At 37.9% G+C, this 27,992-nt stretch overlaps 1 protein-coding gene across 2 annotated transcripts; it reads right to left on the reverse strand.

The window, feature by feature from the left end:
* Nucleotides 1-27,990, reverse strand: ATP1B3 (ATPase Na+/K+ transporting subunit beta 3). Of its 2 annotated transcripts, XM_082487311.1 has the most exons (8): nucleotides 27,801-27,990; nucleotides 19,389-19,517; nucleotides 14,761-14,868; nucleotides 12,272-12,459; nucleotides 11,476-11,526; nucleotides 10,861-10,887; nucleotides 5,641-5,727; nucleotides 1-2,307 (listed from the first exon to the last, which is right to left on the reverse strand). In XM_082487311.1, exons 1-8 carry the CDS (start codon nucleotides 27,907-27,909, stop codon nucleotides 2,137-2,139), a joined length of 870 nt encoding a protein of 289 aa, XP_082343437.1. In that variant the 5' UTR covers nucleotides 27,910-27,990; the 3' UTR covers nucleotides 1-2,136. The 2 variants fall into 2 exon arrangements, with proteins under 2 accessions (XP_082343437.1, XP_082343438.1); XM_082487312.1 differs by lacking the exon at nucleotides 10,861-10,887.
* Nucleotides 27,991-27,992: the final 2 nt, after the last annotated feature.

Raw genomic sequence — 27,992 nt, forward strand, 5'->3', positions numbered from 1 at the left:
TGAAAAGTGCTGGTGAAGAGTTGCCATTTCATGCTTTGTCTATATAGGTAAGTCAAAAGAGAAATTGTTGCAAAAATCAGCTCATTTGAAAACTGAGTGTTTCTCCAGAACTTCTTACCATTCCTAAGTGAACACAAATGTGAAATATTTTTTTACATTAAGCTAGTCCTTTTCATTTTCAGATGCAATATCTACACTTTAAGTTCCCTCAGGACTATTAAAATACCTTCAGGCAGTATTAATATACAGAGAAGCAGTTAGTTGTATCTTCAAGAACCCAGGTATCCCAGCTCTAAAAGTGCACAATTTAAAACATTAGTAATGGAATATTTCAAAAGAGCATTCTTATTCAGTATTAATGCATGCTATTATTACAAAAATACCCATTGCATATTGTAAGGAACAACAACTTTTCTTTTGTGGACAACAACAAAAAAGCATGCTGAATGGTATCAGATCAGTACAAATCTATTTTTAATGAGGTTCAACACACTATTCAAGTCCCATAAAGAGCAGCTTTCTCCAACTGAGCACCAGTGTAAGCCTGCACAGGTATTAAAGTTTTGCACTAACGTGGCTTAGACTGGCCTCAAACATTTTCAAAGCACGGCATTAAGATTGGATTTGGAATTTTAGTAATCATTCATTCAAATTGTTTAAATAAAATATTAAAAACCACCAGAAGAATCAGGTATAAAAGCGTGTTAATAAACAAATCTAGGCCTAATTAGCAGGACATATAGGTATTTACACAAATGCTGATTTGCTGTGGTCTTTCATACTGAGAAGACATCAGAATGTGGACCTTGAGCTCAAAAAAAAAAAACAAGACCAGAACAAACAAAGACTCATGGGGAAGAGTAATATAAAACCCATGTCAACAAGACTGCCAAAGTTAGAACACAATATAATGGGTCAACTTGGTTTAATGTGAGGAGCAGTCACAAATAAACCACTCTATTTGTAGTCATTTTAGCAACTGGATTAATAAAAATACTTAAGTTACACTGCAAAGTAATCCACTCCAAGTCAATAGGATATTTCTATAAAGCAGCTGATGACACCAATTTTCTAAATGGATGATAAGGAAATACAAAGAAAATCCAAGATGAAAGAGCAGACGAAGAGGTGAAGCATGTTAAAATGATGCAACGAAACAGAGTATATAAATTAAACAGGAATGTTTAATCAAGACAATCCTTTTCTTTCTTTTTTTTTTTAAACAGGGGTTCTTAAGGAAATGTTTTAATTGGAAAATGAAAGCCTATTCCCACAATAGTGAGGCCGTTACTTTAGAGCAGCTCTGTTGTACAGCTGTTACCAGGACCCTAAACAATTTAAATTGTTGTACATTGATATTTCTGAACTAAAAAGTTTTAAAATATTGTATAGATTTTATTTGTGCTCCACATATCGCAAGCAATTAACAACACGAAGAAAGATTCAACTCCTCAGCTAGAATACCAAACTCTATACCAAGTATTACATGTACACAATACTTGCACAGTGACAAGCACAAGAAAGTACTAGTTGAGCGCTTCCTTTCAGAAATCCATACCGACCCTTAAAATCCATTTCAATTCTCCCACGCCACCCAGTCTACATTTTAAGGCATCTCCACACAGCCAGCCATCCACCCACCCACCCTCTCCCATACACACAATTTACGTTGGAGGTGTTTACTCTTACAAAAAAAAATCACTATGTCAATCAGGTACCATTTATTATTTATCCCTATAACTGTGTCAGCATTGAGATATGACAGTTAAACCAGTGTTAAATCAATACAATATTTACATAGCACAGCACATTAAGCTTGAGACACTCACTTGGGGGATAAAACCACATTTTAGAACAGGACAAAGGTCATCATTATGTGTTTGAAAACAGCTATTTACAGGTCCCTATAACATAACTATAGTCTGTACACTGTTCCAATGGGGCAGGCAGAAGCAGGATAGGCATTTATTTTGAGGGATTTTAAACATACGATTTGGAAGCATATTATTATGCTACCCTGAATGCCATAAACCACCTTAACACTCTCCAAGGTGGTCTCATATCCTAGAATGGCATGTCCAGCTGATACAAAACAGACAACACAACGTTTACTTTGTGGAGAGTTTTTTACTCCTGCTATTCAGTCATCTGAACTTTGAAGGCAATTCGTCCCAGAAACTTGTCACGGTCATCTTCATTTTTTAAATTAGGTGAGCCCAGGATCTTACACTCAATTGCTATTTCTTCTTTGGTACTGTTGGAGTTAATTGCTAGTTGAACAGCCACTAGAGGCTGTAAATAGTGAGCCTAGTAAACAGAAAGATGGGGAAAATATTTGAGATATCAGAGTAAGTTAGCATTTAAATTAACATTTAATCCATCAGAACAGTTAAGAGAAAAGCTAATAAAGAACCCAACCTTTCAAAGCCCAGTCTGACCCAGGTAAGACTTTTTCTTCCAAGTTAGATAGTCAGGTATACATTCTTCATACCGTTTCTTAATTAATACATTCAACATAACTTAAGTCACAGACAGTGTCTTCAAGAGACATATGAATTTACCCCTTTCTATTGCATTGGGTCCAATTTTTCTAGAAACCTTGACTTGAAGCAGCCTCTGAAATTATGTTCATCCTTCCTATCCATTCCGTTGTCTCTTCTATTTGTTTTGTTTGTTTTTTTTTTTATCTACTAATTTAAGTGGGTTTTTTAGCAAAAGCATGATTCAATGAATACTAGTAAACTAGCTTCCCGTCCACACTATCCCATTTACTTGTTCAGAAACAGGCCATTCTAAAATGTGTTATCTGTTTGATAGCTTTACACAGAAACCTTTCCTTGAACATTCTGACAGTATCTTGGTTAATCATATTTGGTGAAACAATTACAGTTCTTGACTCCGTTCCCTATAACAAAAATTAAAATTTAAGAATGAATTCAGAATTATTTTTTCTTTTGTCAACCCAATGTTATTTCTCAAGTCCAATTCAATTAGGACAACTTGTATACTTTTGTAAAACACCTATGAATTAAATAAGAGCTTATTTATCATACACTGTTAAAGCAGCATTTCATCCAATATTCATAAAGTATTTCTATAATTTATTCTAGTTTTTATGTCAACACTGTTGACTGCTGATTAAGCAAAATTATTTTCTTGGTAAAAATTTGTATAAGCCAGTGGGCCAAATATGACACTACAGTATTATACAAGTATAAGCCTTAAATTGTAATTGAACAAAATTTTGGGCTAGGAGTTTGTTTTTTTTTCCCCCCTCAATAACTTAAGAGACTCCTTAATACATTCCTGTTATTTTTAGGCTATCCTCTCCTCTACTTCTCTACCAAAGAAAGCACTACAGAATACTTAAAGTCTCATTTTCATAGAATGATGGCATGGAGGCTGATGTGCAAAAACCTTTAATGTAAACTACTAGTAAGAAGTAGATTGAAATAACTGCTTTCCTTGGATGGTGATTTTAGTAGATCAGAGATTTTCCTGTGCTCCTATGAACATCAAACTGGGAGGAGGAAATGCAGCTAGGGAAGGCACCGTTAAAATTCTTTGGTTTTAAGGGTAATACTGCATTTGAGGTACTGAGTTTTCTAAAAAATCAGAAATAAAATTCCTAATTTTCCTCAGAGAAATCCTCTCATCACCAACATTTTCCAAATAGGTACACAAATTTCTGTGATGTTCTGAAGGCAGATGATACCAGAATGGATTTTTACTCAATATAAAATTTGGGGGGAAAGGGGAAGAGAATCAGCATCCCCATTAAGTACTACATATCATCTAAAAAAGGTAATATTCCCTAAGGTCAGGGAGTTGGGTTCATTATGCTGAGCAGCAAAAGGAAAACCATTCTGGACTATGAAACTGTAGATATTAGTACTTTTATGGCTCCTACCTTAGCACAAGAGCAGCAAGATTAGTTGAGTCCTCTTAATCCCTTTACAGGATAAAGTAATTCAACAACTCCACACTGATATAATTTAAAATTCTGTTGTATAGCCAAGAAATCTATCCAGTCTCGTGAGACCTAGTCAAATACCTCAAACCTCTCGCAACTCTTCTTATTGCCTCTTCTTTTTCACAATATACTGTTATGAGAATTGAGCCTCACATTAAGCAAGAATCCCTCAAACCATAGACCCTATCCCACGTGACAAAATGAACATGAAAGGACATTGAACCAAAAACTAAAAAAGAATTAAAAAAATTTAAAGCTAATAAAAAAAAAAGGTAAAGCTTTTTCTCAATCACCTAAGTCAAGCAAGGAATAGCAATGAATTTTGCCTGACTTCATTACTTTCATAATCTTTCCTCTTCCATGAGTATAGCAGCAAGACAGGAATTTTGCCAGGAAAATTCTTCATCCTGTCTTTGGTACAGATTACCTCCTGACATCTCAAGGTCTACTGATGGCTGTATTTTGCATTTCTTAGGGAAGCAGTGCTCTCTTTCCCTATTCTTTCATTCCAAGAAGGGGATAGGGTACATACTGACTCTGCCTGTTGGAAGCACAGGTTGACGGTCTTTCTCTATCTTGTATGTCTAAGAAAACAGAAGGTTTACCAATTCGAAAAGTCTGGCAACAAAATGGAAAACACAGAACTATCCATAAATACATGAAAGCAAATGCTGAAGAAAAACAAACTCCTTCCTCATTAGTAAAAGCCATGTGAGGATAAAAAAGCTTACATGAACTGCTGCAAGTAAATATAGAGTACACTGGAAAAATAACTGATGAAGGAATAATTTAGTACAAAAATCACTTGGGGGAAATTACAACCAACCACTGTGGTGTACTATGGATCTAATAGGGTTATCTTCAGTGGTGAACAGTGAAGATGTTTATTAGACTAAATAACTTGGTCAATAAAAGGCAATATAATTTTATATTTTACAGAAGGTACAGATTTTCTGTATGTAGTTATCACAAGCTGATAAAAGAAGAGAAAAAAATAAGTAAATTCAAGTTTGAAAAGAAATTAGAGTTTTAACTCTATGTATTCTGTGCCAAAAAGTAGTGAGCTTTGGGGCTTTTTAAAACGTAAGTGTTCTTCAATTAGATAAATAAGATTTCTGTCAGAATACAATAAGGATAGATAGAGTAAGCAAAGAAAAACAAAGATAAGAATATTTAAAATAAAATCTGCTACCTTGAAGTGATTCTTCATAAAACAGAGCAAATAGAAAACATAACCGCAGAGCCACAAAGAAATCTTATCAACAATACCATAATGAATTATAACCTTAATATGCTATACATAAACCCCAAGGATTAACTATTAGAAACTGTACCGCAATCCAAAGAACCAGTTCACTTTTGCTGCCTTTCCCTGCATCAAAAAGATTCCAAAGGATATTAGTGACCAAAAAGCAGTGACCCTTAATGCTGCTAGTATACAGCCTCTTCTTTATTAGGACAATGCCCAGTTTATTTTCTTGTGTCTGCTAAAGCGTATCTCTAATCTCATCAAGCACTGAGATTTCTGCATGTGTAATATTCCTTACGCATACCTCATTACAAAGTTCAAACTTAAGAATCAATCTGATATTAGTAGTTGTAAATGTAGACAGAAAAAAAAAACAAACACATTTACAAAATGAAGACCATCATTAAGGCATACTTACATGCAAGGTTTTCCCATAGTATGGAAAGTACATTAAGTCAATGAAGCCACCAGAAGGAAAATAATTTATCTCAACCATGCCTTCTTCCTACAATTGGAGATAGCAACAAAGTTAAAAGTTAACATCTGCTTGCATAAAAATGAATACAAAATTAGAATTATAACCCAATGATAAAGTGCAAAATCCCTAAAAAAAGGCAACTGAGCTCCAATGTCTTAGAATAACTTCCAAAAAAAGATCTTTTTAGCAGTTACATGCTGTACACATCCGCTACAGTAAGGATTAATAACAGTAGTATTTAAATTAGTAATCAAGTCAAAACAGTTTGCCTTCATGTTTCCCTTACGAGTCAAAGAAAAAGGGAGGGGAGAAAAGGATATTCATTGCAATGAGTAATTTAACAACGACCAAAACAACGCCATATATAAGGTAAAATCCCAAGTACGCACAAGCAAGCCTGTATGTTTTGGTGAAGCAACAGCACATCCGTATTTAAGTTAAAGTTAAAGCTGAATTTCTGTCTGAAGACAGGTTTTTAAGCTTCTCAGATTTAGAACAATACAACCCTTCACAAAGAACTGTAGCCGCCTCCCTGCAATGGTACAAATTCCTAACATTTGTTCAGTTAGCCTTGGAACACAGGCTACCGAAAAGAAAACTCTTAAAATGGTGATGTTACTAGAGTTTCTGTGTGTCATCACTACCTTAGAGTAACAATATACATATGCATGCCTTATGGCTAAACTTTCACCTATAATCCCAAATCTTGTAATAAGGAGCAGCTACATACAGAGTTGCTGCCTAATTTCTGACTAAGGAGTCACCCAATCCGTAAGATATACAAAGCATGTATATACGATTGAGCTGTCCCAGACACAGGCTATCAGTATAGCAAAACATAGACACATCTCCCTATATACAGTATTCCTCAGGACTGTGTATCCTGGCAGGATGTCAAACTACCACGAGTCCAAACCACTAGGAAATGCCCACATCTAATGTGACTTTCTATAATAAGGTAAACATATTACCATGATAAAGGAAAATGCCACTAAAACAACCCCCCAAAATGCCAAATGTATCTTCAGAACATCACTGCTTGTTCAGTGTCATTCACAAGTTCAAAGTGCATTGGTAACTTTTATTGTTTTTTCTATACTGCCATATAAAAGAGCTGCAATTTGAAAAAGATACACTATGAAGTTAAGACAACAATTGCAGTAATAGAACTAAGTAAAAGAGGAACACAACGATCAAGAAATAGTAAAGACTAAACCACAGCTCAAGAACACGTCCTCCTTGCCCCTTCAAAAGAACATACAATATATTGTTTAGGATATGGCCACATTCTTGTTCCTTTATGGTCTAAATTATTACAATTCTCCAATGTATGTTTATTAAGTATTTTGGACCTTGAGCTAGCACATTTAATAGTTAAGTAGAAATCTGTTGCTTTTCACCATTATTCTTTATTTTATTTAAAGCTCATGCAGCTGAAAATACTCATTTTTCAAATATATTTCTGAAATAATGGTTAGAAAAATTGGAATACAGAATAACATAAGAAAGATAAATATGAGTAGAGCTTTCTGGAGCAGCTAAACACAAGGCATGCATGCAGTCATAAATATATACACATTAGGCTATCAGTGCAATAGCAGAGAGGTTCTAGGACATGCAACTGCCTGTCTCATGCAACTGCTGTGGGGTTTGGGGTTTTCTTTAATTAATTAATACCCCTACACAATTTAAAAAAAAAACCTACACCTAAACAAGCTGCATTTGCTGAAGAGCTTCAGGAATCAGTCCATAACTGAGGGTCACTTTACAACTTCCACAAAGAGCTGCAGGCAGTCAGCAAATCTAAAACTCAGACCACTTAGCTGGACAGATAGACTTCCACCTCACTTACTGGGTCTTTATTAAGACTGTGTCTTAGAAAGAATAGTTTTGCAGATGTTAAAATAATGCACAAAGACCCAAGGAAAGAATTTGGTTGGGCAAGACTGGTCTGTAATCATTTGAGAAGAAGAAATGGTATCATTGCACAAGCTAAGAGCAGTATCCATTTGTAGGGACTGTAAACCATCTAAGATTTCTGTCACAAAAAGCAGGGTAACTCAGATGATGAGTATGTTGACAATAGCAAGGCATGTAGTGTCATTCATGCAGCCATTCTTCATTCTTGTAAACTAGAAAGCAATACCTAATACCAAGTCAAGAGGGTAACTAAAAAGCAGAAATATATATATTCTGGAATTCAGACTATTTTTCTTTTCTGTAGTTAAAAAAAAAATATCATGCATCAAATCTACCAGCTTTCACTAAATTTAGTTTTAACTTGAAAGAATAATGCAAGATGTTCCAGCACACATGAAATTGTGCACCTCTAGCCCCAACTAAAGACCTAAAATGCTGCTCTTCAAACTTCTTGGAAACACAATCCTTTTCTGGCTTGTTTCTGTTTGTGGAGATTCTGAAGACTACATCAGATCAGTTCCTCCAATGTGTAGGAGGAAGAACCAGCTGTAATTAGTGTCTGACAGGGCAAACACTCACTTCCCTAATCGACAGAAGTTACAGTGATGACAGCTACCACTATGTGGGGGCAAAGAGGGGAACATCCCCAGCTACCGAGTGTGCTGACTTTGAAGCCACAGATATATCTAAAATTTTTCTATTTTTAAAAAATCCCGTAGGAAAAGTGCAAGGACAAGAAAGAAGAATCACCTCACAGGGGAATGCTTGAAGAACAGAAACATCAAACTGAAAAACTTAAATGACGTTTCAGGTTGCAAAGACTGTCAGCATGTGCAGACAGAAGCTATTAACCTTATTTTGTATCTGAGGGCCTTGTCCTCTTAATTAAAAGATTTTTTTTTTTCCCATTTAACAGTCAGATTGTGTTAAGTCCAGGCAGACACTTCTCCAAATTGCTCTCAATATATGGAAAGCTCTTAACTATAAAGAACAAGAAACACTTAAAAACACAGGTGAAAGAGAAAGAAAAATTGCTAAACAGCAAATCTACAGGTTAAAAAAAAAAAAATCTTCTCTATAACTAAGAGACATGAAAGTAGGATTTCCACTCTGCTCAATTAAATCACCTTTTAAGCAAAATCCATCTTTGTCACTCAGATGTTAAAGATTTAAAATACATAAAATTGAAAATTACTAGTAAGTTGCATTTGTGCTATGAACTGCACAAATACACTCATATATTCTATGAAGCCAATATCCATTGTGGGGTTTATTTTCAGAAATGCATTATCACCTGGATTAAACTTTGCAGTACACCCTGAATTCTTGTAATCCACATTTCCCAACAGCAACGCAGAAGGAAAAAAACCCAAACCCAAAACCCTACAACAAAACAAACCAGTTACTTAAAGACTAGGTAAACACCCTGAATAAGAGAAACAGTAGAGAAGTTCAAATGACCACTACACTTCAACTTCTGTTATGAGCCAGTATTTAGGGAACGTTCAAATACACTGGCAGATGCAATGCAATTATAAATTTGTCTGCAAAATGCACAAAAGCCTATTGGCTATCCTTCTCCACCTTTCCAGTGTGCACACAAGAGGGACACAATTCACATCCACACATCACCAAGATCCAGAAAAGCCACAAGATATTATTTCCAGGTAAGCATTTGCATTTTCCACTGCAGAAGCACTCATATCCTATATGGTCATAAGCATCAAAAGAAATAAAAAAGGAATTGGAAACAAGGCCTCATAAACTGATGTAAAGAACAGCGTAATCCTTTCGGTTTAAAGTAAGAGTTTCGATAAGCAAGGGCCATAACAGAAAGGAGAAGTTCTGTAAAAATGAAGCATAGACAAAAGGAGAAAATGAAAGTTGTTGATGCTGATTTGTTGTCTACAGAGAAGAATGAATTGTAACCAACACATAAGCTGTCCTAAGCAGGTAAATCTTGATGAGCTAGAGCAAGAATAGGCTAACTTAAGACAAAATAGATGTATTCAAAGTGGCAAAGTCTGACAAATATTTTCCCTGAAAGTCCCCGAGGAACTAGTAAGATTAATAATCTTAAACTTTACAAACACCTCACTTGTGTAGATCAGAGAAATTCTAACTGGATATGGTAAAAAGCAGTACTTCATATATATAAAGAAAGAGTATGCAAGAAAATACATACCATAACATACAAGTACCTCAAAGGGTAAAAACATAGCAAAAAAACTCCACCATGATCAACCAAGTTGTTATCAAACTTATTCTTTTGCTAGTCAGCTAAGAGGATAAGATAAAGCATCACCTGTGATTTGCTCAGTATAGCTTTTACCACTGCCTTATAGAGCGGCTGTATAAGAAAGCTGAAGAAATACGATCACCATAAAATAGGATTACCAGCAATATTTTATAAGTCACTTGAACATTAGTTCTCAACACCTCACAAGGCATTTCATACGGAAATTGAGATGACTGTCCTGGACCCTATTCAGTGTTTTCAATAAGGACTTGCAGGATGTAAAAGAAAGTTCATTCATTGATGGTACTAAGCTATAAGTAGTTCAAAACACTTCAGAGATCTTGATCCTATTAAAGTGATCATGAAGAATTACAGAGCGGGGGGCAAAAATAGCAACATGAAATTCAAAGCTCTGAACTTCAAGAAATCACATATACAAATACAGACTGGGAAATAACCAAAAGAAAGATCTTAGTAGTAAAACAATTGAAGTAAAGACTCAATGTATTACAAACAGCAAATTCACCTCAAGAGATATTATTACTTCCAATCTGATGACAGAGGGAAAAATCGTCACTAACAATACCTCAGCTAGAGGCAAATTTTGTCCAGTCTGGGATACCTCACTATGAAAAATAATTAACTAGAGAAGTCAAAGAAGAATGAGTACTGGTAAAAGTACAAGGAACTTAATTCCTTTATTCTAAAGAAACAAATCATTCCTCCAACAGAACAATTTTTTTTTTTTTAAGTGTGGACACAAAGAAATCAGCCTCACATAAGAGAAGGAATCACCTTTACTTGCAACAGACTGTCATGGGGAGATCAAAACTTTACAAGGCTCCACAAAAATCAAGTATTAAAATTTAGGCCTACCACAGGTACCTAAGATGCTTACAGTATTTGCCTCATTAATTACTGAGATTTCCCAGCCTACATTTTTATCAGTCAACTCGAGCTAAAAGCCATGACCTCATCCCTTGCTTAAGCTACTAACTCACCAAGGCTTTCACTGCTCCCCAAGCAGCCTAGGAAAAATATGCAGAAGTCAAAGTAATCATTATTGTTGCCATAAAACATTCCATGTAAATCCATTGGTACACAACAAATATGCACAGATTAGCCATTATTAAAAGTAGTTTATACTTGATTTGAAGGCAATTTTTACTTGCACAGTAACATTACTTTCCACACTGTGTCTTACCCATCATTTATAAAATTGTCTAAGGTGCACTTGCAGCATGGAGAAAAAATAAAAATATAGGTTATGAAATGGGAAAACAAAACACAACTCACAATAAATAAATAAATAAACAAACAAACATGACTACAAATTACATGTATGCATTTTCCTCAACTCTAAAGCAAGTCAGGTAGCTCAAATACATCTAAAGATGAAAGAACAACAACAAAAAAGTATTTTCATAAGTACACTGAAGAAATTAAATACACTAAAACTAAACTAGACATACAGCAGATGAAAAAAAAGGAAAAAAATACAAAGTCTAACAAGAAAGGGAGTGAAATAAATGTTCTGACACAGTCTATTACTTCACTTTTCATCCTAATCACAAGGAAAATTAACCACACACTTATTTCTTACATTCAGAACTGACCTTAGATGTACATTGTATATGTGGTTCTCCTTCAGGCTTTAGTCCAATTATCTAAATGAGAGAAAGTTAAAATATTTATAGACTTTCTTCTCCTTTCCAGTTTTACAGACTGAATTTGAACTTTCCCCCCACTTAATATGACAGAGTTCATACAGGGAGCAAATCTATCTAGTATTATTTTTATATGAAGCACAATTTTAGACTAGGACTAAAATTTAAAGCATTGTTAAGTTAAAGCTGAAATAGTTAGTGGCCACAGAAAGGACTATTTTCTTATTTTACATTCAGCAAGTACCAGTTAGCAGTTCAAGTAATGTATAACTTCACTGAAAAGTCAAAAACTTACTCACTCAGTAAAATTTTCATCACCTTAGACAGTTTAGGAGTTACAGAATGCATGACATTCTAATTACATTTCTAGAATGTAGACATGAAGTAAAACGCGCTTTACCTGCACAGTGGTTTGGAATCTGTTACGTAGAACAGTAAGCAAAACCAAAGAGCAGTGTACTGCTTAAAACAGGGTTTTCAGATACTTTGATGCAAGTGATCAATGTCAATACTTGTAAGTATTAGAATGCTCAAAAAGCTCACTTCATTTTACTCTCTGCACGTCATTTTACCCTCTGAAACACACGAACTGCTAGATGTTTTAGTAAATTACACTATTTCCAGAAATGCAAATGTCTTGAGAAGCAAACTGAACACGTATTTCGGTCCTTTTCTACAGTCACTTTTCATACAGTGGTAGTTGGGAGCACTTATGCTAAGAATTATAAAATAAATAGGCACTTACTCTGTTCATTTTCACAAGCACGCAGGGAGCTCCTTTGGAATAGCCAAAGGTCTTATCTTCCTTTCCAGAGCATTGTCCAAGCTCAGAGAGGTTAAATCGACATGCCTTTTTAACAGCAACATCATTCTGATCAAAAATCCTTCCTGGTGTACAGTTTATGTTTTCAGATTGCTTTGAATCATCATATGCTATGAAACACAAGTAGGTTGTAAATCAATGGTATAAAGCATACAATTAGACAAAAACTGCAGAAGCCTACACAAATATCTAATTGTTACTTGTCTAGGAGTTTTCTCAAAGGAAAAGTGCTACTGTAAGAGCACTATGTCTCATATCGATCTTAACCACTTACTTTTTCAAAGCCTATCAAGAAGATAACTTGAATTAAAGTACAAAAACAGTATTACTAAAAAAATAATGCTGTCTTACTTCTCAAATCGTACAAATAATCACAACTTCATTAATGTCTGTATATAAATTAATTATGTATTCTAAATTAATAATGTATTAAAATATAAACAATCAAGTTTTTACCTGGAAAATAAAGCAGTCTTCCCTTTGCACGTGTTTGTTTTATAAACACACAGGAAAAATTCAAGTATTTCAATGACTAATATTACATTTATACCAGGCAGTATAACTAACATCCCAAGTTGTTTCTCACTTTCTTGTGTTTCACAAGTACACAGATCACATTGTCACAAACGCTCATCTATTCACATTTAACATGTTTCGGGGTTTTCACGGAATCACAGAATTTTCAGAGTTGGAAGGGGCCTCTAGAGATCCTAAAGCAGGATTGCCCAGAGCACATTACTCAGGACTGCATCCAGGCGGGTCTTGAAAATCTCCAGAGAAGGGGACTCCACAACCCCACTGGGCAGCCTGTGCCAGTGCTCTGTCACCCTCACCGTAAGGAAGTGTTTCCGTGTATTTGAACGGAACTTCCTGTGTTCTAACTTGTGCCCATTGCCCCTCGTCCTGTCACTGGGAACCATTGAAAAGAGCCTGGCTCCATCCTCCTTCAACCCACCCTTTAGATACTTGTATGCCATAATAAGGTCTCCCCTCAGCCTTCTCTTCTCCAGGCTAAAGAGTCCCAGCTCTCTCAGCCTTTCCTCATAAGGCAGATGCTCCAAGCCCTTAATCATCTTAGTTGCTCTTCACTGGACTCGCTCCAGCAGTTCCCTGTCCCTCTTGAACTGGGGAGCCCCAAACTGGACACAGTATTCCAGTTGTGGCCTCACCAGTGCAGAGTAGAGGGGGAGAATGACCTCCCTCGACCTACTGGCCACACTCTTCCCTATGCAGCCCAGGATTCCATTGGCCTTCCTGGCGACAAGGGCACATTGCTGGGCCATGGATAATTTACTGTCTACCACGACCTCCAGATCCTTCTCCTCAGAGCTACTTCCCAGCAGGTCTGCCCCTAACCTATACTGGTGCTTTACGTTCTCCCTCCCCAGGTGCAAGACCCCCTCGTTTCCCCCCTTTGTTTCCCCCCCTTATGCTCCGCCCCCAACTAAGCATAAACAAAGTAATGTGGAAAAAGAGTAATGAAAGTTCATCCTCAATGCGAGAGTCCAAAACTCACTGAACTGCAGGAAAGACAGATAAGCATTAAATGCAGCATTCCTCCCAGGAACCCTTGGCAGAGCTCTGAAAGTAAAGCCTACACATAGGAGCTTTTAGTATGCACCAAAACTACAAATCCAGACAGATTCAAGCTTAGCTTGTGTAGCTAACAAAGCAACTCATGTACACAGGCGAGATTTTACAGCACCTCCTCAATTCTGACTTACAACTTTTGAGGGGTTAAACATTATTTTAATAATACAGTATTTTACATTGATTTCTGTATTCCTAGATCAAGTGCACATACAGGCACATACATAAAAAGTAATATATATAAAAGTAATGTAAGCTAGTGAATTTGCCATTGCTCAGTCTTGTCCTGTGTTACCTTTTCTCCAAGTTCTAAATTCAGTGTTTTAATATTTCTGCCCATAAATACTACTTATCAGGATGAAAATGAATAAATCGCAATTAATCTTTCTGAGCCCCGCTTTCAAACAGGCAAACACTCAAGTTCTTAAGACTAAAGGATTCTCAGTTACCAAACCATTCAGATGATGATTAGTCAGTTAAGTCTTGTCAGACTTTGTAATTTTACACTGAATTCTTTTGGCATATGTAATTTCTACATCGTGTAGTATTTAAACAACCATGTCACCAAAACACCGGACTAGGGTGCAAAACTCTTTATTATGTACTCCACTATTCCTCATGCTCAGGATCCCTGTCCAATATAGGTATTGATACTTACCTTTTTCTGTAAAGTATATAATCTAATAACGCACATGTCTAGAGTAAGCATGAACTTGCATCAGTTTTCATGTGCAATTGGTAACTACAAGTAAAAAAGTAAACTAATGGACTCAACATTAAGACTCCTGAATTCCTTGGGCAGTTGTAAGTAATTTACTTACATTCAAGAAATTTTCTAAGTGTAGAAACGTATTCTGCATATGACTGGGTGTCACTCTTGTTGAAGTAAAATTCCAACGCAGTGTCTGGCTTTGGTGAAATCATAAGTCCTTAAAAAGAAAAAGTGCAAGTAAAGAACTAAACAGCTTCTCTTCCCTAGACCACTCTAACCTAGTCAAAAACCATATCCATAAATTGGAAAATACCTATCTGTAAAGATACATCAATGTTACCCCTATATTCCACCATACCAGAATGTAATTTGTGTTTGAAGTCAGTTATCAAAATCAACATGACATGAATTAATACCTAAATTCAACCCAACATATAACTGCAATTCACGAACCAAACCCAACTGATTAGGAATAGTAAAATCAGCAACTTAATCACTTTCAATCAAAGAATTTAACCAATTCACTTCCTACTTTCCATACCCAGCAAATTAAACTCAAAAAGTAATTGAAAAAATACCCAAAACCACACCCAGAAAATCTCCACTTCAAGCTGTGCTTCAAAGCTTTAGGCAATATAGACTGAAGCTATGATTGTATTAATCTCGTAGAAATCCACAAGAAACAAAGTATTTTTAAAAACTTCATAATGCATGAAGATGGATCGAAACAGACAAGCCAAGTCAGTTGTTAGTCCTTTCCTCCTCCGTGAAACAGAAAGTTTAGATGTCATCTGTTTCATGGAGAATACAAGAAACTTTATTAAACCACTGTGTGTCAATTGAAACGGGTTTGCCTTAGTCAGGCTGTGGTATCAATGAACGCTTGTGAGCTGCCTCCCGGGCTGCTAGCACCGGGCACAGCAGCAGTCAGGGTTCCCCACCCACTGCAGCGGGGGCCTACGGCTGGCTTCATTCAGCTGCTGGCTGGGGGTACAGGAATAGGAGCAATCCACAGCCAGGGAGCCAGGACTGGCAGGAGAAACATGGACACAGGTTACCAAATGCTGAAGTCCAGCTTTGTGTTGAAGGATGAAAAAGTCAGACGCTGACAGGGAGTTTGGACCCTTTACAGAGGATATGGGTAAAGAAAGGTACAGAGTTAAATCTCAGGGATTCTTTTGTAGCAGGTGAAAGCAAAAGGCACACTCTCTGCTAATACATACAGCCATGGACCATCAGGACTTGTCACTAACACAGATACCTAATGCTACTATTACTCATCACAGCTTCAGTAGCAGATGAAATAGCACTACACCACCAGATATTGCAGAGGAGATTAAATCTGTTCAAAAAAGGATGTAAGATTGATTGCTTTATTCATGTTACCTTAAAGTAACTCTTATTTAATATAAATAATTGGAATGGATAAAAACCCTGCAGTTGCGATTAACATGTGAGTGTCCATGCATCTGTCTCTTCAAGTACTGCCGAGAACTGACATTGCAGTTCCACAAAAGAAAAAAAAACAACCAACCTATTTTTTATCTGATTAGTTTTCTTTCAAGCTAGCATATTAAAATGGTTTGATCAAAATCAAAGTTGGCATAAGGGAAGAAGTTGCAATTACAGCAGTAACTAATTGTATCAGTTTAGGATGCTATGTATTTTCCTATACTGGGGCAAAGACAGTTAAAACTAGATTCCCAAATGAAAAAAATTTAAGGCAGAAAACTCATCTCCTGAAATCAATAAATAAAATCAGGCCTTCTTTATAAAAAATAAACATTTAAGAAGATAAGACTACAGTGTGAAGGATAAAGTCAGATAAGTTGTCTTAATGTTGGATTCTGAATACATTACTGTAGTTTATCTATCAGAGTAGGCTTTTGGAAAGCATATAGATAGTGCAACTAAGCAGCCCAGGTCCATTAAGGATTTACCTGTAGAAATGGCCAAGCTTCTCATCTGAAGGCAGAAATTACTACAAATACTTTAAACTGGGAAATAATAAAGGTATATACTAGAAATTTATCATAGACAAACATTTTTTAGATTCTAAAAAAAAAAAAAAACCCAGATAGAATTTAATGCTTCTTTTACTCTACCTTTTTTTGTAGGATTTCCAATAAACCTAAATCTTCCCTTCTGCATTAGCAACAGTTAAATAATTTCCAGGCAAACCACAACTAAATGCCTTAATGACTGACAGTCCATATAAAACTACAAATACCATTTTTGACTGCAAATTATTTTGCATCATTACAGTCATCTTCTGGCCTCCACACTGAACTGGGATTTAACAAAATACAAGATAATTAGTAACAGGACTGAAAAATCACTGAAGGGGTTTTACACTCTAAGGGGTTTTGGGGGAAGAAGAGATTGTTATTATCTATAAAATTATCCTGTAAATGAAGGACTTGGATGCTGTTTTTCAAAGTGAATATGACAAAGTAACTAAACTAGTCATCAACGAATGAAACAATCATTTGAAGAGAATTATTGCTTCAGGGAAACTTCAAAAACATTCTAAGAGGAAGGGACTGCTCCAATTCCAGTGGATCACAGTCTGCCTAGAGACTATGGTGTAAAATCTACAGAAAAAGCCATTTGAAGGACTGATGCATAGACTGAGAGATGCAGGATTTAAGCTCTTCTAGAGGAACAGAATTAGCAGCCTCAACATTAGGTTCACATCTAAGATTGTAACAGAAATTACATTATCCTACAATTCCAAGAGGAATTTAAAAAGTTTTTTAGATCATCTGGATTTGATTGATACTATTATATCCCAATGTACAATGCAAGTCAAATATAAATTATAAAATAAATTAACTGTGAGATTTCCAAATATGTTTAACACAAGAGTAAAACCTTTGACCTACGCCATCCAGGTTTTGTAGAATATTTTTATAATTTAAAGTTTTACAGCCAGGAACATGACATGTTTCACTGCAACTGAAAAATGACAGAGTTAAAGAGAAACATTAAAACAGAAATAAGCAATTTTACTAACTTCTATGTATGAGTAATTAAAGGCATTGTTAATAAAAAAAGTCAGAAATTTTACAGGAATTCTTAAATTAAAAACTAATTGTGTCATATGTACTTTTTTAAACAAACATCCTTATGACTTATTTCAAAACAAAGGAACATTAATAACCAGAACTGCGAGAGGCACAAAAGAAAAAATGTCACTCAAGTCCAGTAATAAGTCACAGCTACCCCTAGCTCCATCCACTACCACAGTTCTGACTGCCACAAAGGAAATGGGGAGAAATGGTCAACTAAGCCACCCTCTCCCCCCCCCCCCCTTTTTTTTTTTTTGTTTCAAACTAAGCAGGTGTTTTTTTTATTATTCTTCTTTCCAGTGTTTAGCCCACTCCTACCTTGGAAAAAGAGCACAAATACTCAAGAATCGCTCATAAGACGACACTTGTTAGAGAAGGCCTGAACACTACATCAAAACAAATTCTGTTCAGAATCCAGAGACATTTGTCACATTAGCCCAATTGCAACTTGCTCACACAAAGATTACTGTATCATCTTAAGTGTTCATGCAGCTGCACGATGCAGGTAAATTTTAAGTCTGGAGTTCAAAAAAAGGAAAAAGTATTTCTAAAATAATGTCATCTAACTCCCACCAAAACATTAATATTGCATACTCGTTTAGTTTCGTTGATTTAAACATAAATTTGGTCCTTAAGCCAAGTTTTTATAAAATTTGAGATATCTCACCAAATTTTCAGGTGGCCCAATCATTTAAGTTACATATATAAATCAAATATCTATACTTTCTCCAGAAACGGTAACTAGAAAACACTACTCTCTTTGGTGTAGTTAAAGTATGCAGAAGCATCTTTTAAATCTTTCAAAGTGAAAATCCTTAGTTTTTTTACCAATATGGAGAAACACCAAAATAAAGTCTATTATGACAGATTTTTGTGATATATTTAAACCAATCTTTAAAAAGACAAGGAAAGAAAAAGAAAAAAGGGCAACACCTTATTATTCATTTTTATTTGTGCAGGAGTTTTTTTCTGTCACATACAGCTCTTTGAACCAGCCAACAGTGGGAATGGATGTGAATGGACACAAAGGAAGCAGTAGTCCCAGGAAGCAAGACACCAGTGGCAGCTACATGTTACATGGAGTTAGCTTAATCGTAAAACAGGCCACTCTCTCTTCCGTGGATCCCTACATAATAGATCAACAACCCCTGGAATCCAGACATTCCATGTTGGTTAAAAGCTATTTAATATTATAATGAAAACTCTGGAAATGCCTTACATGCTCCTGAGCAGACCACCCCCACAGTATAGCCCTCCTGTACTTTCTTCAAAGTATCAAATACTAATCACAGGTGGCCTTCCATCTGATTCAGAGAACTGGTTTATAGTACCCTTAAAGCAACTCGATTAAATGATAATTCCACTTCTACAACAGCATGTTGTGTAGATGTGCAGGTAAAATTGTGGTCTACATACATGCAAAATTCAACTGAAAGGAACTTAAGAGAAAATCCAGCAAAATTTAGCACATACACACTAAAAGCTACTGACTGAATTTATGCTGTAGACATATATAACTTATCTCACACCAAGTTTTACCTTTGAAACCTGTAATTGAGTAATAATCACAGTTTCCCATAGGCAGTTCATACTTCAAACAAACTCTCAAATGAAACTTAGCTGTTAAACCAGACAGAGATTTATGAAAAAATAAATACACTGTTACCTGGACTAGAAATCCGGTCACGATATTTTGGTATATCACTGCTCAGTGTCTGAAGCATAACCCACATTGTGAATGTGAAGAGTGCTGCTAGGAAGCCATAAAATACCAGATAGAATAGTAAGATCAAACCTGGAAAGAAAAAGCTAAAATTACTACTTTTTGTTTCACCTAATTCCATTACCTATTTGAAAAATCAATATGGGGAATAAGCAATACGACATTTGGTTTTGTCCCGTGTCCCCCCCCCAATCCCTTGCCACTCCTAATTGTAGTTATAAATCAATATGCCTCTTGCATACATATGTATTGCACAGTGCAGAATAATGCATGGAAAACCATTTTCTTCATATTTTCTGGCTCTTAAGATTTAAAGGGCACCTTGGCATCTCTAATTGTGAGAGAAGCATTAAAAACCACTCTTTGGGCTACACAGAAAAGCTGGCAAAGATGACTAAACAGTCCATCAGAAAAAAAATAATTTCACTTGTCTAGGGGAATTATAGTTGTGTATCTGGAATGGAAGGGGTTGTAGGGAAGATGAAAGAAGTGAGTGAAAAGATAAAATTATTACACTGGACCCAGAACAGGTAGGAAGCAACTGGTGCTTTAATAACATAGTTGATATTTGAGAGAACTCCACACAGAGCATTCATTCACACATACGCCCCGTTACAAGAGACTTCTCAAGGTGAAAATGCTTTCTGATGCATATTTTTGAAAGCAAACGAAGTCTTCTATTCAGACTTATCAGAAGTCGTCGTCTAACACATCCACCTGCTTTACCAATCTACCTCAGGGACCCAGCAACCTTTCTGGAATTCACCAATTACACAGATGTTACTAGCTTCAACTTGGCAGTTGTTTAAGGAAGAGCTCCTCAAAACCTGAGCAAACAGCCTGAAGAAACAACCTATCGGGACGTGGTACCTCTCCATCACTTAGTGTCAACAAATCGCTAAGTGAAAACACTACATAGGAAAACAGCTTGAAAACTTACTGTGATTAAGTGGTTTTATTTTTTCCTCCTTGTTCTTGCACACCACCCCCCCCCCTTTTCATTATGCATGCACAGACATGCAGTCTGGATACACAGATCATCTGTTTACTAAAAAGACAAAGGAACAGACAGGCCAAAGTTAAAATCTTACTTTACTGATGACAGGGACTCAGATAAGCTTCAGTGTGTGAACTCTGACTGAACACTTGAGGCTTAAGGACACATGCATAGACATTGTCAAAAAGAATGGGAGCTATACAAATACTAAAGAACTCAGATGCTTGCACAGAGCGCCATCTTTCTAATTCAAAACCATAACCAAACGATGATGCAAATTCAATTTTTATAAAATATTCTAGCTATAAAGCTGCTATCAGGAAGCCAAAGAGATATAACTCAGCACATCAAAACCATTATGCAACATTCTACCACTGACACTTGATTATGTGAGAGAATCAATTGCAGTATTTTTCACCCTTCCACAGAAAAGGAAAAGGCAAAAGCAAAAATGACTGTACCTCAGTGATGAATACTGTCCACTGGAAGATGACAGAAGGAAGCTTATCCCCTGGCTCCTGTCCCAGAAACTACACTTGCATTTTGCACTGAAATATTTTCTAGTGTACTACAGCTGCCAGTAATTCATGACTGCTAAAGATGCAAGTACTTGTACCAAATCTGAAAGAATTCAGTGTATGTATATCAAAATAATGAGGTGGTTCCCAAATTACCTTTACCATAACGCAAGTTCTCTGCAGCAACCAGCTGAATGTTACTGGATTTTGGTTTGGTTTTAGTTTTTAAGTTCACATGTCAAGAATGTTACTTACCAATCTGCAATACTCTGATAGTGATCAGCTATTTAAAATACATTTGGGAACCACTAAGATGTAAGATACAACTCAGAGATTAGAAGTTAACTAGCAAAGTACAGGAACACAAGAACAAGCTTACTCTGTAATGAACAAGACGGCAGACGTCTATTATAAACTGTTTCTAAGGCTACTTACAAGCTACGTAGAAGCTGAAAAGAGCATACAAAAATGAACAGTAGAAATCTTAATCAACAAAAGCCATTCCAGAAGTTCCATCTGTATTTGGCACACCAGCAATTTGCTTTACCTAGAAGCTTAAAATTGCTTTAACTGCATCCAGAACAGAGCAATGATCTTCTGATGTAACCAATGTATTTTGGGTATGACAAAAACAAAACACCTCTCTTACAAAAACTTTGGTTAGGTCTCATTTTGATCCCTACAAGTTAATCAGTTATTGAACACACTCTCATAAAGCTGTCTAAAGAGTACACTTTCCATCAAGTGACCAAGACAGACATCAATCATTTCTTCCAATGGAACAGAAAAAAAAAGTTTGACGTTTAAGAGAAGACAAGCACCTTCTGTGGCAATTAGCATAAAAGCAAGAAAGTCAGGGAAATTTTTTTAATTAAGCTACTTCAGACTGCATCTGTATTTTAATTTCCAAAAGATGATGCCTAACTTCACTGGGTAAAGAACAAATTAGAAAAATCCCTGCCCACTTGTTTATTACTGATGGGCACAACAGCACCATGGTGGTGCGCTTCTAAGCAGACACCGTATAGTACTGCTTTGGGCCAATACTACCATAACATCTGCAATACTGGCCTTGCACCCCGTTTTGAAGCACCCTGAAGAGCTGATCCAAGCCTGCTGTGGCTTTCTCCCTTTGCTCCCTCAGCTGAGCCAACCGTGCCTACCCACCTACACAGCCTCTCTACTCCAGCCAGGAGGGGGCTGCTGGGGTCCCCCTCCCCTGCCAAGGGGTGCAGCAGGGCAGAACTGCTATGTGTAGGCAGACCCCAGGGAGCCCTCATGCCCACACAGGCAGCCCCAATACTGGGGAAATCAAGAGGGACCCCAATGTCTAAAACACAGTGATTGACTCCATGGTGGAGCCTGCAGTGTGAACAGTCCCTTAGGGAGTCCTTGTCTCTCCCAGGAACATCATACCCACCAGGGCTGCAGCAGTGACAAGGCTAGAAAGACTGTTTCTCTGCACAGCCCTGAAACTCCACTAACTTCCCCCAGTCCAGCAAAACATGAGTGTGGACACACACACACAAATTATTTTTAATCTTTATTTTAATATAGCTTGTAAATATACTGCAGAACACTGACCATAGACTAAACTGCCCCATTTATGCTACTTTGCCACATTAAAAAGAGGGAAAAAACAAACAACAAAAAACCCCTCTGCAGCTTTACACGGCCCCAAACTGAGTAAGCTGCTCTTTGTGAGCCTATTAGTATTAATTATCCTAAGCTAATCGCAGTGAACAAGCCATAACCTGTCAAGAAGCTCTGCCAAAATAACTTCACATAACACTGGATTTCTTGTCAGGAAACTCAAGCAACAGTGGAATGCTATCCTCCACATTTACTCCAAGGAAAGTACAGCTGCCACATCTAACACGCAACTCAATTCAATTGCTGCAGAACATCTTGCTACACCAAACCCTTTGAGTCTCTCAGTCTTTGACACCAAAACTATCACACAAGGGAAACTGTCAAAACCAAAATTCTGCATTACAATTTACCTAGTTGGGTTTTTTGGTTTGGTGTTTTGTTTTTGTTTTTGTTTTCTTTTTGCAGGGCATCACAGTACCCAAAACCCTTCATATCCTAACCACATCGATGAGCAACAGTCAAATATCAAAACCTGCTACTTCTGAACCAATATGCCAATGCATCATTAGTTGGGAGTTCATTTGCAGGAATAAAAACACTTTTCCACTATGAAAATTAGAATTTCTGACTCTGATGAATGCAAGCTATCATGTACCTGGCCATCATTTCCATGAGGGATACTACCTTTCCAAACCTTATATGGCAAAAGTGCCAAAAAGAATGCCAATCTGGCATAAAGCAGATTGGCAGATCTACTTATATGTAACACATAGGTAGATATATACAGGTATCAATATAAACACTCGCAATAGACACAGAAGCAACTATTCAACATTACATGCAACAATGAAAATGAAATGCTGTCTTCATGGTTTGTTGGATGCCATGCTGCATTGATCCTATCACCTGCATGATCACTCTTCAGTATCTTTAACTAGATTTAAATATCTAAGTAACCAATGCCAGCAACATCAAGAAGGACTTTTGGTCCACCTTATGGATTTCCTTGCCTTAAACTAAGATAACTATACATATTGGATAAGCACTAACCACGTTTCAACTTTATTCCCTAGCCACTTGAGAATTACCGCTTTCCAAATTTTGGGGATGGTAGGAAGAGGAAGAAAGAGGTAAGGAAGAATTCAGGAAGAAATAAACCCTCAGTCCTGTGTTACAGTTTGTTTCACAATAAGCCAGGGATCCACATATAACCTGGCTAAATGCTTCCAGAAACTAAAAGCTGTGAAGTACAACACTTGCAAATAATCACAAAAGCCAATGCTTAATGTCATGATTAAGCATTTACAACACAAAAAAACCCAACCCAACCCCAAACCCCCAAAATACCCTCCCTGTACCACCAGAGCTTACTGATACGTGCAACAAGAGAAGGCAAGCCTTCTTTCTTCAGAGCGATCTGTGTCATGGAAAATAAAATATTCTGCTGATTTCTCAAATATTCACTTCTTACGATAGGCAGTATCATGGAAAAGTTTAGTAAGATTTTGACTGCAGTCATATTCCTGGCTGTGCCGGAATTTTAACATCAACTATCCATCTGTCACAATACAAAAAAGGAGTACTGTGTCTCTCTCTGATTCACAACTTGAATGTGTAAGTGCTTCTACTGCAATGGCAGACAGTCATGCCAGAATGTTTAATAATACAATACCTGTGAAGAGAGCTCAATCACAACAAAATCCTGCTTAAAACACTGATAAAGAACACAGAAGAATCAAATCAGAAAAGCAGTTAAAACTTTGACAGCACTGTATGTGCCAGCAGGAACTCAGTAAAGACTAAACAGAAGCAAAACTTGATCTTTTGTGACGGTGACTGAGAGGACTGTATATCCATTGACATGACGGAAAGCTCTCCTAAAAATAACGTGTTGGGTTTTGTTGGTGGGGTTTTTTTTGTGTTTGGTTGGTTGGTTTTTTAATTTCAAGCACATATTTGTGCACTAAGCATTCAAAAGAATATTCAGTAGGTCCAAATTTCTATGTACTTAAAGACAATGTTATCTCTACCTTGAACACCTTGACACAACTAGCTTTACAAAAAGGCTTAAATAAGCTTGACATGACATCTAGTGTGACCATAAATGAAGTATTGTCAGACTCTATATTGCGGTTTTGGTGCTTTTTTTTGGCACAATTTATTTTTCTGTAACCTCATGTAAAAAGTTTCCTGTCTATATTGTAAGATTACGCACACATTTGAGTGTGTAGTGAGCATCATTACAATATTTTCATGACAATCTCACTCTGTTCTTCCTCTAATTCTAGGCAGGCACAGCACCTTGCCATTACAGGCAGAGCCAGATGCTAGTCTACCTTTTACTTACAAGAAGAGGCCACGTGGCAGTCTTCCAAGCTCTCCTCTCTTTACCCTACCTCATTACACCCTGTGTGGAACCCCAGGACCAGCACTCCTATCACCATCACCTCTACAAGGACTATTAGTTCCCCTTATGCCTTGTTGCTGAGAACACCAAACTCACCAACAGAGTTTTTTTTCCAGTATTTTCTGTCTCTTTAATACAACAAATGATTACGCCAGATAATTAAAAGTGTAAGGGGGGAGTTGTTAGATTTGGATACCGATTTGTGAAAGATTCAAATTGAATTATCCCTCAAGTCTGGAAAAGAAAAGTTAACATTTCTCCATTTTTCCAGCAAGAGGAGACTTAGCACAGAGTTTTTACCAAACTGTAAAATGGCAATTCTTTACCAAACTCTAAAAGGCACCAAACACATCTCTGTTACATGACAAATGAGTACAGGAGCTGCTTGCATTTGATCTTTTTATAAAGACAAGTGCTCCAATGCCATAGCACTCAAATTTACAGAGAATCACTGCCTTGCAGCTACAATTTACATAAGCCCCCAGGACTGCCTCAGACTAGGGCAAAACATGCACACATTGTGAATAATTATTTAACAGCTTCTCTACTGTTTCTGCGTTATTTCTGTGAGGAAGCTGTCTTGAGAAAAGAGAAATACACACGGAAGAATCACAGCCAACTGAATTCCTATCGTGCTGCCCCTGGAGACACTACAGCCCAGCAGGCTGGCAACCAGAGCTCTCTTCTCCTACCTCTCCGCCTTTCAGAAGGGCAACTGGCAACAGAAAAGGAACAAGTCAGTAATACTGTTCTAAGCTCACATCAGTACTGCAAGAGCAGAAGTGACACCAAATCCTGCACGTTCTTACATGCCAAGAGAGCCACTCAATTAGTGTTCTGCAATTAAGAAGTAAAAACCAAAACAGAAAGCCACACACCACCCCCCAAAACAGTCAAAGATTATAATTTACTTAGTATATATAATTAACTAAAGAAAGACAATATGTTAACCACAAAATGCGAGGACAAATAAATATTGACAAAAAAATACAATGACAATTTATAGTGCTGCTGAACAGTCACCTCTTAATGTCCAGGCTAAGGAAAAGGTATATATCACTGAACACATACCAATCACCTAAACCACTTAAGAAAACTTATTAATGAAGTAAAATTATTCAAACTGCTATCTAAACCTATGCACACTCTGTCAATATGGAATAACATCTTTCATCAAGGGAGCTGGCTGTAAAAACTCAATTACCAACTAAGTAGCATCAATTTCAAGTATCATCTACTGGCCTTTGACTAGCACAGACTAGTAATGTTACAAGTGACTTATCCTACTAGATAGGTTTAAACAAAGAAGGTTGTTTCAACTTTGCTTTCTTTAAAATGTTAGAAGCTATTTCTAATGTGCCCACAGCCTTTGCCACATTCATGACACAGACAGACTTCTGCAATCCATACACCCATTCATCCAGCCCACACGCTTCAGGAAACCTGCCTGTACAGAAAGATCACTAGACAACGGCATAGTGGAAATTTCCTCTCCTTTGCTATTCAACTGGCAGAGTAGCTCGCAAGCTCTTATTTCCATCTGAATGGAGAAGAACTCATGTCAGAGCTAGGGCCCTCTCTTGATAGAAGACACTGGCACCGCAAAGAAAGCACACCCTATGCATAGTCTGCTTAAGGCTCCTCCTCACTATTTCAACATTAGTATTCACTGAGATTGTATCAAGGCCAAGGATATATTGCCCTGTTCCTTTACGCCACACTGAGATTCTTGTTGGTTTTGTAAGCACAACTATTAAGTATCCTAACTACATCCAAGTTTTGGGAGGAGACGCAGCATTTTCTGTAAATACGTCCCATGAGGACTGAAGAAACATCCTAATATTAAGCATTTACACAACTGTTTAATATGACAAAACATACTCAGAAAATCCAAATATTTTTATTGGAAGCAACAAGATTATGATAACATGCTTTCCAGCTCAGAGGAAAGCAATGGGAAGACTACCTGAAAGTAGGAAAACAAACACTGCCTTCACAAGCCTTACTGGAGAACTGTCATTTAAAAGCTTCATCTAAGTAAAATAAAAGGCCCAGAAGCCCCACGTTGAAACAAATTTAGCCCAATGACGCACAACGATCATTTTTTTTTTTTGACTATCTGGAATCGAGGCTCACGAACTTTTGGGGGGTTTGCTGGGTTATATCCCCCCCCCCGACCCGCAGCTACCGCCTAGAAGTACAAAGGCAATTCACGCTCATTCATTCTCGATTTCCTGCGATGCTTGGCGGGGGGGTGGGGGGCGTAGGTAATGGATGTGAAGAGCGACGGCACTGACATGCACGCAGGCTGCCGTCAAGCGGGAGGGAGAAGCGCGGGGGGGGGGGGGGGGGGCGGCCTCACACCTCCGCGGCGGAAGCCCGTCACAGCCGCACCGCGGCTGCCGCTGGACCCCCCCCCTTCTCCCCCCCCTCGTCCCGCGTCCCCCCCCCCCCCCACCCCCCCGGCGGAGGAGGAGCCTGCGGGCCCTATTTGCTGCATTTGCGTACTGAGGCGGGAGGGTGAGTCAGCTCGGGACGCGCTCGCAGAAACTCCTCTTCCTCCCCCGACCCCCACCTGCTCCGGGAGGCGCCCTATTCCCCCCCCCTCCTCCGTCAGGGCCGGAGCTATTTTTAGACCGGCGAGCGGCGACGGTTGTAACGGTTACCGGGGCGCGTGCGCCGCGGCCTGGCGGTCCGCCTCACCTGCCCGCCGCAGCCCTCCGCATCGCCGCGGAGGCCCTCCCGCCGCCCTCCGCCTCCTCCCCCGCTGCCCCTCGCCTTCGCCGGCGGCCCAGGGAGGCTCGCTGCTCCCTTCCTCCGCCGCCCGCGGCAGCCCTTACCCCAGCTCTTAGCCGTGCGCCCCAGGAACTCGCCGCTGTTGGGGTTGTAGATGAACTGCCGCCACTCGGCCATGCTCTGGCGGAAGGGCTTCTTCGTTTCCTTAGACATGGCGAGGCGAGAAGCGGCTGCGTCGCGCACCCCGGCGGCAGAGCCTCCCAGGCAGTGAGAGCCGCAGCGAGCGCCCGCTCCCC

Source organism: Vanellus vanellus (assembly GCF_965231255.1).
Source record: "Vanellus vanellus genome assembly, chromosome: 8".
NCBI classification, from domain to species: Eukaryota; Metazoa; Chordata; class Aves; order Charadriiformes; family Charadriidae; genus Vanellus; species Vanellus vanellus.

Excerpts from the sequence above, each read along its gene's own strand:
- ATP1B3 (XM_082487311.1), bottom strand. The coding sequence starts at position 27,909 with ATGTCTAAGGAAACGAAGAAGCCCTTCCGCCAGAGCATGGCCGAGTGG. Across the intron at positions 12,460-14,760 it reads ACTTAGAAAATTTCTTGAAT|CATATGATGATTCAAAGCAA; the intron begins GTAAGTAAATTA and ends TGTGTTTCATAG. Across the intron at positions 5,728-10,860 it reads GGGGAGCAGTGAAAGCCTTG|GAAGAAGGCATGGTTGAGAT; the intron begins GTGAGTTAGTAG and ends CTCCAATTGTAG.